Source organism: Oncorhynchus kisutch, linkage group LG18 (assembly GCF_002021735.2).
Source record: "Oncorhynchus kisutch isolate 150728-3 linkage group LG18, Okis_V2, whole genome shotgun sequence".
NCBI classification, from domain to species: domain Eukaryota; kingdom Metazoa; phylum Chordata; class Actinopteri; order Salmoniformes; family Salmonidae; genus Oncorhynchus; species Oncorhynchus kisutch.
Genome location: NC_034191.2, coordinates 60,182,498 through 60,195,376, shown reverse-complemented (window position 1 = coordinate 60,195,376; position 12,879 = coordinate 60,182,498). Strand labels below are relative to the sequence as shown.

Genomic DNA, 12,879 nt, shown 5'->3' with positions numbered 1-12,879 from the left:
ATTTCACACATCACATGTGAGCTGTCCTTAGCAAAAAAGAAGCACCCAGCAATCTACTCGCTAGGCTTATTTATTTTAGGGAAAGGGATTTGCAAAACCAAACCTTCAATAGTGAACATACTAACAATATGTACATTTTGACGAGCCATGACGAGACGTAAAAGGAATTAGAATGTTGAAAGAACGCCTGGATACAGCCGTTAGCTGTGGTATAGTGGCCATATACCACACCCCCAACATGCCTTATTGCTATTATAAAACTGGTTGCTAACGTAATAAAACAGTAAAAGGTTTGTCATACCCGTGGTATACAGTCCGACATACCCCAGGTTTCAGCCAATAAGCATTCAGAGCTCAAAACCGGTTTATAAAATTGTAAATAAATCCCTTTCCTGCATGAAAATCTTATCAAATGTTATTGGTCACATACCCATATTTAGCAGATGTTATTGTGGGTGTAGCAAAATGCTTACATTCCTAGCTCCAACAGCGTAGTAGTATCTAACAATTCACAACAATACACACGTACCTAAAAGTAAAAGAACGGAATTAAGAAATATAAATATTAGATTGAGCAATGTCGGAGTGGCATTGACTAAAATACAGTATATACATACAGTGGAGCAAAAAAGTATTTAGTCAGCCACCAATTGTGCAAGTTCTCCCACTTAAAAAGATGAGAGGCCTGTAATTTTCATCATAGGTACACTTCAACTATGACAGACAAAATGAGAAGAAAAAAAATCCAGAAAATCACATTGTAGGATTTTTAATTAATTTGCAAATGATGGTGGAAAATAAGTATTTGGTCAATAACAAAAGTTTCTCAATACTTTGTTATATACCCTTTGTTGGCAGAGGTCAAACGTTTCCTGTAAGTCTTCACAAGGTTTTCACACATTGTTGCTGGTATTTTGGCCCATTCCTCCATGCAGATCTCCTCTAGAGCAGTGATGTTTTGGGGCTGTTGCTGGGCAACACGGACATTCAACTCCCTCCAAAGATTTTCTATGGGGTTGAGATCTGGAGACTGGCTAGGCCACTCCAGGACCTTGAAATGCTTCTTACGAAGCCACTCCTTCGTTGCCCGGGCGGTGTGTTTGGGATCATTGTCATGCTGAAAGACCCAGCCACGTTTCATCTTCAATGCCCTTGCTGATGGAAGGAGGTTTTCACTCAAAATCTCACGATACATGGCCCCATTCATTCTTTCCTTTACACGGATCAGTCGTCCTGGTCACTTTGCAGAAAAACAGCCCCAAAGCATAATGTTTCCACCCCATGCTTCACAGTAGGTATGGTGTTCTTTGGATGCAACTCAGCATTCTTTGTCCTCCAAACACAATGAGTTGAGTTTACCAAAAAGTTGTATTTTGGTTTCATCTGACCATATGACATTCTCCCAATCTTCTTCTGGATCATTCAAATGCTCTCTAGCAAACTCCAGACCGGCCTGGACATGTACTGGCTTAAGCAGGGGGACACGTCTGGCACTGCAGGATTTGAGTCCCTGGCGGCGTAGTGTTACTGATGGTAGGCTTTGTTACTTTGGTCCCAGCTCTCTGCAGGTCATTCACTAGGTCCCCCCGTGTGGTTCTGGGATTTTTGCTCACCGTTCTTGTGATCATTTTGACCCCACGGGGTGAGATCTTGCGTGGAGCCCCAGATCAAGGGAGATTATCAGTTGTCTTGTATGTCTCCCATTTCCTAATAATTGCTCCCACAGTTGATTTCTTCAAACCAAGCTGCTTACCTATTGCAGATTCAGTCTTCCCAGCCTGGTGCAGGTCTACATTTTTGTTTCTGGTGTCCTTTGACAGCTCTTTGGTCTTGGCCATAGTGGAGTTTGGAGTGTGACTGTTTGAGGTTGTGGACAGGTGTCCTTTATACTGATAACAAGTTCAAACAGGTGCTACTAATACAGGTAACGAGTGGAGGACAGAGGAGCCTCTTAAAAGAAGAAGTTACAGGTCTATGAGAGCCAGAAATCTTGCTCGTTTGTAGGTGACCAAATACTTATTTTCCACCATAATCTGCAAATAAATAAAAAATCCTACAAATGTGATTTTCTGGATCCCCCCCCCCCCCATTTTGTCTGCCATAATTGAAGTGTACCTATGATGAAAATTACAGGCCTCTCATCTTTAAGTGGGAGAACTTGCACAATTGGTGGCTGACTAAATACCTTTTTGCCCCACTGTATGAGATGAGTAAAGCAGTATGTAAACATTATTAAAGTGACTCGTGTTCCATTAAAGTGGCCAATGAATCCAAGTCTATGTATATGGGGCAGCAGTCTATAAGGTGAGGGTTGAGTAACCGGGTGGAAGCCGGCTATTTAACAGTCTGATCGCCTTGAGATAGAAGCTGTTTTGTTCCAGCTCTGTTCTGTCCCAGCATTGATGCACCTGTACTGACCTCACTTTCTGGATGATAGCAGGGTGAACAGGCCGTGGCTCGGGTGGTTGAGGTCCTTGATCATGATCTTATTTTTGGCCTTCCTGTGACATCAGGTGCTGTAGGTGTAATGGAGGGCGTCTTGAGAGCCCTGCGGTTGCGGGCGGTGCAGTTGCCGTATGAGGCGTTGATACATCCTGACAGGATGCGCTCAATTGTGCATCTGTAAAACTGAGGGTTTTAGGGGCCAAGACAAATTTCTTCATCCGCCTGAGGTTGAAGAGGCGCTGTTGCTCCTTCACCACACTGTCTGTTTGGGTGGACCATTTCAGATCGTCAGTGATGTGTACGCCGAGGAACTTGAAGCTTTTCACCTTCTCCACTGCGGTTCCATTGATGTGGATAGGGGCGTACTCCCTCTGCTGTTTCCTGACATTAAGTGAGAGGTTATTTTCCTGGTGCCACTCTCCCAGGGCCCTCACCTCCTCCCCGTAGGCCATCTCGTCATGGTTGGTAATCAGGCCTACTACTGTTGTGTCGTCTGCAAACTTGATAAACTACAGAAATCCAACAGGAGAATGTGAGTGATGAAAGTTGGACAGAGGATCTCAATCTCTGCAGAATAAATACTTGGACCAGCTTTTTTAAATTTATTTTTATAAAAATGTACGCTATTTTCTGGCAATTGTGCCGTTACTATGTGCCAAATATTAAGCCGACAAACCATTATAAGATGGCCCAGATTATAGAAATTACAAGTCAGGGCACAACAGTATGAGTACTCCCTCTTAGACGAGGTGACTTTAAAACCAATATGTTTCCCTGTATTTACCCCAACAAATGAAATTCTAATTAGCTGCTAATGTGGCTATCATAAAGAAATACAAATGCAATGATGATGATCTGGACGAGACTACCGAATCAAGGCAAAGGTAAGAATCTTTGGATCGGCCTCCCGAGTGACGCAGTGGTCTAAGGCACTGCACCGCTAGTTGTGCCACTCGAGATCCTGGTTTTGAGTCCAGGATCTGTCGCAGCCGGCCGCAACCGGGAGACCTATGGGGCGGAGCACAATTGGCCCAGCGTCGTCCAGGTTAGGGGAGGGTTTGGCCAGCAGGGATTTTCTTGTCCCATCGCGCTCTAGCGACTCCTGTGTTGGGCCAGGCACAATGCAAGCTGACACAGTTACCAGGTGTACAGTGTTTCCTCTGACACATTGATGGCTGACTTCTGGGTTAAGCGGGCATTGTGTCAAGAAGCAGTGCGGCGTTGTTGTGTTGCGACGGTCGAGAGCCATGCGTCCGCCAACCTCTCCCGAGTCCGTACGGGAGTTGCAGCGATGGGACAAAAAAGGGGTAAAAGGTTAAGAAAAACATCTCTGGATTAACTATCAAATGTTAGCTAAATATAGAAATTAATACATTTGCAACATTTATTTACATGTTAGCAAAGGTGCCAGCTAGAGATGTGCAGGAGCTTGCAGGAAATTGTAGTCTTGCGTGACAACAATTAGCATTTTCGAATAAAGAGAGAAAAATATTGATAAAAGTCAACTTGTCCGAGAGATTTACATAGTTATCAAAACATCCCGCCAAGGTAATCCTACACAAAACAACCCTGATTTTAGGTGTTTTAAAAAATGAATGTAACCATTTCCGTGTTGGACCGCTAGGTTTTATGACATCTCCACGGTGGGGCTCTATTGTCATAAGCTACAGCAGGGTTTCCTAAACTCGGTCCTCAGTACCCAAGGGGTTCACGTTTTGGTTGTCTTAACACTACAAAGCGGATTTCAAATTAAGACAAACAAAAACGTGCACACCTTGGGGCCCTGATGACAGAGCTTGGGAAATGCTGGAATACAGACTAAAATGACTGCAATTCAACTTTGCCATGGTTTTCTTAGCTAGACGCAGGTAGCCTATAGCCCTACATCTAATTTCAGATTGCCTACATGTTGCGTAGGCTAAACGATTTAGCAGCTTGCTTAGTTCAAATTGACAAACTAATTCATTCAACATGAATAGTGACGCGATTTCTAAGAAAGAAGTGATTGTGTTGCCCAATAGCCTGCAGGAAAAGGCTACAGAGGATGGGGTTGTAATTTCAAATCACTGAATCAAATAATATGAACTGAATATGTTTGTCAGTGTTTCTTCTGTAGCCTATTCTGACTTAACATCAATCTAATTAAACATGTCCATTAATATGCATAATATAGTTAAAGGCTATTTATTAAATTGGTTTACTAGCTCCAGTTAGGCTACACAAGTGGCACAAATTGATTTGCGAGGACTTAAACATATTTATCAAATGGTAGGCTACAATGGCATATCATTTAATAGGATACTTGGATGGCCAACAGATGCAAATGTATTATTGGCCACGCTTAATGGAATTTTCCACTGAGGAATCCCATCCCCCCAATAGTTTTATGGAAAAAGGGTTGGAAAGTAATAGGTAATAGTCTCCATAAATGACAATCTACAACTGGTAAGTCCTGTCTGCTCTGTCTCCTCTCACATGACTCAGCTGCAGCACTCTCAAACACTCACTACCTGATCGTGAAATATATTCTAAGAGAAATGCCATGGCGTTCACCGTGCAACTTAGAAGTAGCCCAAAAACCTGCAACCAATACATTTTTCATAAAGTAGCCTAATTTGCGGGAAAATCAAGGACATGGCAACCCTGCCTAGCATTCCTCTTGGCTAGCCGACTATAGCCATGTCAAGATCTCTTTTTGGAACGTCTGTCTTAAAGGGGAAGCGTCCTATTCTCAAATCACGTACCAATTTAGAAACAAAAATGAATGGAATTAATACAACAAAGAACAGAGTAATGACTTGCAATGTTAAAGTATACATACACTACATGACCAAAAGTATGTAGACACCTGCACGTCAAACATATCAATCCAAAATCATGGGCATTAATATGGAGTTGGTCCCCCATTTGCTGCTTTAACAGACTCCACTCTCCTGGGAAGGCTTTCCACTAGATGTTGGAACATTGTGCCTGAATGGAAGCAAGTCCCCCCAGCAATTGCATTAGTGAGGTTGGGCACCAGTCAAGTTCTTCCACACCAATCTCAACAAACCATTTCTGGATGTACCTCGCTTTGTGGATAGGGGAATTGTCATGCTGAACCAGGAAAGGGCCTTCCCCAAACTGTTACCACAAAGTTGGAAGCACAGAATCGTCTAGAATGTCATAGTATGATGTAGCGTTACAATTTCCCTTCACTGGAATTAAGGGGCCTAGCTCAAACCAGCCCCAGACCATTACTCCTCCTCCACCAAACCTTACAGTTGGCACTATGTAATCGGGCAGGTAGTGTTCTCCTGGCATCCGCCAAACCCATAGTCAGCCGTCGGACTGCAAGCTGGTGAAGTGTGATTCATCACTCCAGAGAAGTCCAAAGGCGGCAAGCTTACACCGCTCTGGCCGACGCTTGGCATTATGCATGGTGATCTTAGCTTGTGCTGTTATTGTGAAGTGGAAACGTCTAGGAGCAACAATGGCTCAGCCGCAAAGTGGTAGGTCACACAAGCTCACAGAACGGCACCGCCGAGTGCTGAAGCACTTAAAAATAATCTGCCCTCGGTTGCAACACTCATTACCAAGTATCAAACTGCCTCAGGAAGGATTGTCAGCAAAATAACTGAAGCTCCCGTCGAACAGTTCTTGTGCTGACGTTTCAACCAGAGGCAGTTTGAAACTTAGTAATGAGAGTTGCAGATTATTTTTTACGCACTACGCGCTTCAGCACTCGGCGGTGCTGCTTTGTGAGCTTGTGTGGCCATTGTTGCTCCTAGACATTTCCACTTCACAATAACAGCACTTACAGTTGACCGGGGTAGCTCTAGCAGAGGAGAAATTTGACAAACTGACATGTTGGAAAGGTGGGATACTAAGACTGTCATGTTGAAAGTTACTGAGCTCAGTAAGGCCATTCTATTGCCAATGTTTGTACATGGAGACTGCATGGCTGTGTGCTCAATTATATACACACACACACACACACACACATCTGTCAGCAATGGGTGTGTCTGAAATAGCCAAATTTGAAGAGGTGTCCACACACACACTTTTTAAATAAATACAAAATGTACCTACAGGGGTACTAAAATTCTATATAAAATAGCTATATGATCCATGGTACAACAATCTTAAAACAATTCCATATGTTAGCAGAGCGAAAGCATACAAACCTATAGGCCCTGCATGACCCCAATGCATTTAAGAACTAAACCATGCCAGGGCCAGCAAAAATTCTGTTCGGACCAGTAGATTTTTTGGCCAAATGGCTCGACCGGGCCAGAGAGAAAAAAAGTCAACGTTGGACCATGGTGTGTTTCATAGGCAGCCACAGAGTGGTGGCACATAGGCTGACTGTGCTTTGATTGATGAACAGCAAGCTGGACTAGTTTACATTTTTTATTTAAAAAAGGTGTCAAAATGACTGAATAGAGTCTCTCATAAATCCTTACCATTCATAAATCATACAACGTAGTTATATCTCCATGGTATCAATTCAGGACAAGTAAACTAAAGATTCCGTTTGTATTTTCGATATGAAGTCCATAAGGACTTGCAAGACATTAAAGTGAGTGACTCGTCAGTAGCTGATCAAATTGCATCGTTAAGAGAGCTTTTCATTTGGCTCCATAATTTGCATACTGTTAGGCTTTTTGCCAATTACCTGATGTTAAATTAAGTCAGTAGACTATTACAGGATGCTTTAAAGGCCCTTTGCATTCAAAATTATTTTTGTCCTGTTTCATATCTCACAACAGCTGATGAAACCAACTCTGAAACGGTATCAGTGTTATTTCCTGACAGTTGCTGGTTGAAAATACAATCTAGCATTAGAATCTACTAGAGGCCACCATAATAGAGATTGTTTTAGAACCAGTGGACTATGACTTGAAGGCCACAGCTGAGCTTCAGACCGGTAGCTAGCTACTCCTATAACATGTAGCACACACAAAAACAAACCAAACAAACAGAGCCCTGGCGGTTGTCCGAGATAATTACCCCATCAAGGCAATTAGTGGCCTGGTTAATGAGTTTGAGGGCAAGTTTGAAATGGCATCCTTTTGCATTAATAGTGCACTACTTTTGAGCAGGCCCATAGGGCTCTAGTCCAAACTAGTGCACTATTCATACGGGATAAGGTGTCATTTGGAACACAGCCTGACATTTGGCTTTGACTCATTAAAGCCAGAGAACCATAAAAGCTGCTAGGTTACAGGCAGCTCTGCTGGAGTTGCAACTGAACAGATACAGAAGGGTCTTTTCAGCAGAGTTCAAACCGCCGCACCAACAAGGGAAATAAAACAATAAAGCAAACAGGCTCTTTTTGGGAACAGAGTGTTCAGAGGAAAGATACAGTATGTCTGCTTTGGTTTTTCAATCATCGTCATTTCCTTGTGCTGTAGGCCATCTGCCCAGATTGGATGACTAAGTATTTGAGATATTCAGACTGCTCAGACTTCTAGTAGTTAGTCAGCTCTCCCACAAGCCCACTAAGTGTTCCAATGAATCCACACTGTTCCCATCTCAGAACCACCCCCAGATAAGTAAGACCTTTGCGAAAATTCATATTTTGTTTTTAACCACAAATGCTCAGACATCATGTGTAGCCTGGATCTTGCTAAATATAAAAATAGTCTAGATTCCTTCTCCCTCTCGTCTTCCTATTCCAGTACAGAACCGGTTAGGTTGAAGAAGCACTACAGAAAACGATTCATACTGAATTAACACACCATTGGTCTAACTCTAAAAAGAGTGGTACTTGATTCAGAAAGGAATACAACGTTGCTAGAGCATACCAAACAGACCATAGTAAGTGATTAAGGTGGTGAGCAAATTAAAATGGGCTACTCACAACACACATTAAGAACACACACACAGAAGGTAGGGTTCCTTACAGAGTGAGCCGCTCATCCCACTTGGGGTTGGAGGAGCTGTGGGACTTTGCCGTGCGGCGCGACTCCCCTTCCGCTGTCACCTCCACATATATGGACGTCCCAAACAAGCTCTTCTTCCGCTTGAGTTTGGCACAGGCAACGACGGCATGTAGCTGCGACGTCGGTCCGTGGTTATAGCTACACTCCGTTCTGGAAGAGGCCGTGGCCATGTCATACACCACAGTGGAAGCCTGAAGACACAAAACAAAGGTGGTCAAAACGAGGACAACCTTAACTTCTTTGGGGTAGGGGGCTGTATTTTCACGTCCGGATGAAAAGCGTGCACAGAGTATACCTGCCTGCTACTCGGGCCCAGATGCTAGGATATGCATATTATTAGTAGATTTGGATAGAAAACACTGAAGTTTCTAAAACTGTTTGAATGTCTGAGTATAAACAGAACTCATAGGGCAGGCAAAAACCTGAGTAAAAAAAAACAAAACCAGGAAGTGGGAAATCTGAGGTTTGTAGGTTAAGTCTTAGCCTATCCAATATACAGTGTCTGTGGGGTCATATTGCACTTCCTAAGGCTTCCACTAGATGTCAACAGTCTTTAGAACCTTGTTTGATGCTTCTACTGTGAAGTGGGGTGAATGAGAATGGAATGAGTCAGAGGTCTGCCAGAGAGGCCATGTGCTCAGTCAGGCGCGCGCTCGTGAGAGTTAGCTCTGTTCCCTTTAATTTCTAAAGAAAAAGGAATTCTCCGGTTGAAACGTTACTGAAAATTTGATAAAAACATCCTAAAAATGTATTATATACACATCATTTGACATGTTTCTACGAACTGCAATATAACTGACTTTGTCTGGACCTAGTGCCTGCGCATTTGGATTACTGTACTAAATGCGAACGAAAAGGAGGTATTTGGACAAATTATTGACTTTATCAAACAAAACTAACATTTATTGTGGAACTGGGATTCCTGGGAGTGCATTCTGATGGAGATCAAAGGTAAGTGAATATTTATAATGCTATTTCTGATTTTTGTTGACTCCATAACATGGTGGGTATCTGTATTGCTTGTTTTGGTCTCTGAGCAGTGTACTCAGACTATTCCATGGTGTGCTTTTTTAAAAATATGACACAGCGTTTGCATTAAGGTATATATTTAATTCCACGTATAACAGTTGTATTTTCATCAACATTTATGATGAGTATTTCTGTAAATTGACATTGCACTTCCACCGGATGTTTTGGAGGCAAAACATAACTCGCCAATGTAAACGTTGATTTTTTGATATAAATATTAACTTTATCGAACAAAACATACATGTATTGTGTAACATGAAGTCCTATGAGTGCCATCTTATGAAGAGCAAAGGTTAGTGATGAATTTTTCCTCTTTGGCTAGAAAAATGTCTGTTTTTTTGTGACTAGGTACTGACCTAACAGAACTCGCAAGGTATGCTTTGTCGTAAAGCCTTTTTGAAATCGAACACTGTGGTGGGATTAACAACAAGTTTATCTTTAAAATGGTGTATAATACATGTATGGTTAAGGAATTTTAATTATGAGATTTCTGTTTGAATTTGGCGCCCTGCATTTTCACTGGACATTGGTCAGGCGGGACGTTAACCTCTCTAGGGTACGTGGGACACTAAGAAAAGTCACCAGCAATCTGAAACACTGATAGTGTCTTCGGAAAGTATTCAGACCCCATGACTTCATCGCCTTTGTTACATTACAGGCGTATTCTAAAATTGATTAAATAAAACATTTATCAATATACACACACAATACCCCATAATGACAATGAGAAAATAGGTTAAGACATTTCTGCAAAATTGACCATAACAGAAATACCTCACTTACATAAGTATCCAGACCCTTTACTATGAGGCTCGAAATTGAGCTCGGGTGCATCCTGTTTCCATTGATCATCCTTAAGATGTTTCTATAACTTGATTTGAGTCCACTTGTGGTAAACTCAATTGATTGGACATGATTTGGAAAGGCATACACCTCTGGGTACGGCGCACTGTTGACTGTGCATGTCAGAACAAAAACCAAGCCATGAGGTCGAAGGAATTGTCCGTAGAGCTCCGAGGCAGGACTGTGTCGAGGCACAGATCTGGGGAAGGGTACCAACAAAAACAAAAATCAGCCGCATTGAAGGTTCGAGGATACAGCGGCCTCCATTCTTAAATGGAAGAAGTTTGGAACCACCAAGACTCTTCCTAGAGCTGGCCACCCGGTCAAACAACGCAATCAGGGGAATAGGGCCTTGTTCAGGGAGGTGACCAAGAACCCGATGGTCACTGACAGAGTTCCAGAGATCCTCTGTGAAAGTGGGAGAACCTTCCAGAAGGACAACCATCTCTGCATCATTCCACCAATCTGGCATTTACAGTAGAGTGGCCAGACGGAAGCCACTTCTCAGTAAAAAAAGGCACATGACAGCCCACTGAGAGTTTGCCGAAACAAGATTCTCTGGTCTGACGAAACCATGATTTAACTCTTTGGTCTGAATGCCAAGTCTGGAGGAAACCTGGCATCATCCCTACGGGTCACTGCATGGTGGTGGCAGTATCATGCTGTGGGGATGTTTCTCAGCAGCAGGGACTGGGAGACTACTCAAGATCGAGGCAAAGATGAACAGAGGAAAAGAGATTCTTGATGAAAACCTGCTCAGGACCTCAGACTGGGGTGAAGGTTCAGCTTCCAACAGGACAACAACCCTAAGCACACAGCCAAGGCAACGCAGGACTGGCTTCGGGACAAGTCGTTGTTTTTGATGGGTAGGCCAATCTGCTAGGCCTACATTATGTATGATCAAATAGTTTTAACAGTGGCCAAGAAGGCTACTGTGGCTAACTTAAAAAGAGGGTACAGCCTCTGTTCACAGTAAACATGCGCTGGAAGCATTGCACCGAATTTTCACAACGTTTAAGCTTGCGCTCAGCAGACCAGAACTGATCTGTCAAAAATTTGAGGGAACATTGGTTATAGGTATGACTGTCATCGGCAAGGACTAGGGATTTTTTGGGGGGGGGCGAAGCACAGGCAAAATCCTTGAGGAAAACCCATGTTTCGTCTGCTTTCCAACAGACACTGGGAGACAAATGAACCTTTCAGCAGGACAATAACCTAAAACACAAGGCCAAATAGAACAGTGGAGTTGCTTACCAAGACAACATTGAAATGTTCTGTGACTAGGCCACTCGGTTTGACTTAAATTCAGCTTGAGAATCTATGGCCAGACTTGAAAAAGGCTGTCTAGCAATGATCAACTTGACAGAGCTTGAAGAATTTTTAAAAGAATGTGCAAATATTGCACAATCCAAGTGTGCAAAGCTCTTATTAGCCAGAAAGATTCACAGCTGTAATCGCTGGCAACGTTGATTCTAAAATGTATAGACTCAGGGGGGATTGAATACTTATCCAATAAAATATAAATATATTTTTTCTTTCATATTTATTTATTTTTTATACAAATTTTGGAATGTTTGTTCCACTTTGACAGAGTATTTTGAGTTGCCAAAAAATGACAATTAAATCCATTTTAATCCCACTTTTGTAACAACAAAATGTGGAAAAAGTCAAGGGGTCTGGGTACATTCTGAAGGCACAGTACCTTTCATATCCTTGGCTAACATGAGCTCGAGCTCACATCCAGGGGGGGAAAAAAGTCATAGAATGGCACATTTACATGCCTACTCACGGTTGGTGCGTTTTGCAGAACCCTCCGGATCCTCAGCCGACTCCGTGGCCCATGATTGCCCTGTAACAGGAGACCGGGAGTAGTTAGTCATGCACTGTCAGCTGTTATATTAACACTGATCTGGGTTGTGCAAAGGCTTTAACCTAACAGAAGCAGTCACAGGGAAAATTAAAGGGGGGGAACTTTCTTTATCTGAACAAAGTGCTGATGTATGGTTTGTTTGTTGAAGAGGAGTGACAACATACGAATGTCCTTAAACTGCCAAGTTAAAATGGTTACCACAAGATCCCTTCCCTTCCTGTCCAAACACAGATGGGGTGCTAGGAGTCGTGTACTCAGAAGCTGAGAGCCACAGACCAAGGCTCAGGGAGCGCCAAACTGATAACAGTGCAGATGGAGACGAGAGATAGAGCGCGGGCTAAGAAAATGATCCGTTGTCAGCATACATACGCCACCACCACTCAATTCTGAGGGAATAACACCACACAGACAAACATAGCCATCTGATATTGCTACAAATAAAAAACACAGGAAAATCATGTTACTCACTGGCAAAGCAAAAGGACATGAAAACAGCCACAAACCATTATTAAAGTGCAGATATGCACACCAATTGCCACAAATTGTCTCAGACTGCCTCAAAGTGTAAAATACTCTCACGAGTAAACAGGGCAAGCAAGGCCATCATCTCAGAGCATTAAAGGCTGAGATGAGTGGCGCCAGAGGACTCCCAGCTGACTAAGGGTGAAGTGCTGTTCATCAGGACAGGAGAAAGCCTCCATTGTCTTTAGACCAGGGGGATCAGGTCCCGCTTTTCCAAATAATCAATAGGCTATGTATTATGAT

At 42.8% G+C, this 12,879-nt stretch overlaps 1 protein-coding gene across 2 annotated transcripts in view; it reads right to left on the bottom strand.

Moving 5' to 3' along the window:
• wwp1 (WW domain containing E3 ubiquitin protein ligase 1) overlaps positions 1 to 12,879 on the bottom strand; it is a 55,543-nt gene that overhangs the window by 26,980 nt on the left and 15,684 nt on the right. For both annotated transcript variants that reach the window (XM_020509136.2, XM_031796402.1), the window contains exons 2-3: positions 12,034 to 12,093; positions 8,334 to 8,563 (exon numbers count right to left, since the gene is read on the bottom strand). In XM_020509136.2, coding sequence (XP_020364725.2) covers positions 8,334 to 8,542 — 209 coding nt within the window. In that variant the 5' untranslated portion in view covers positions 8,543 to 8,563; positions 12,034 to 12,093. The remainder of the gene's footprint in view (positions 1 to 8,333; positions 8,564 to 12,033; positions 12,094 to 12,879) is intronic.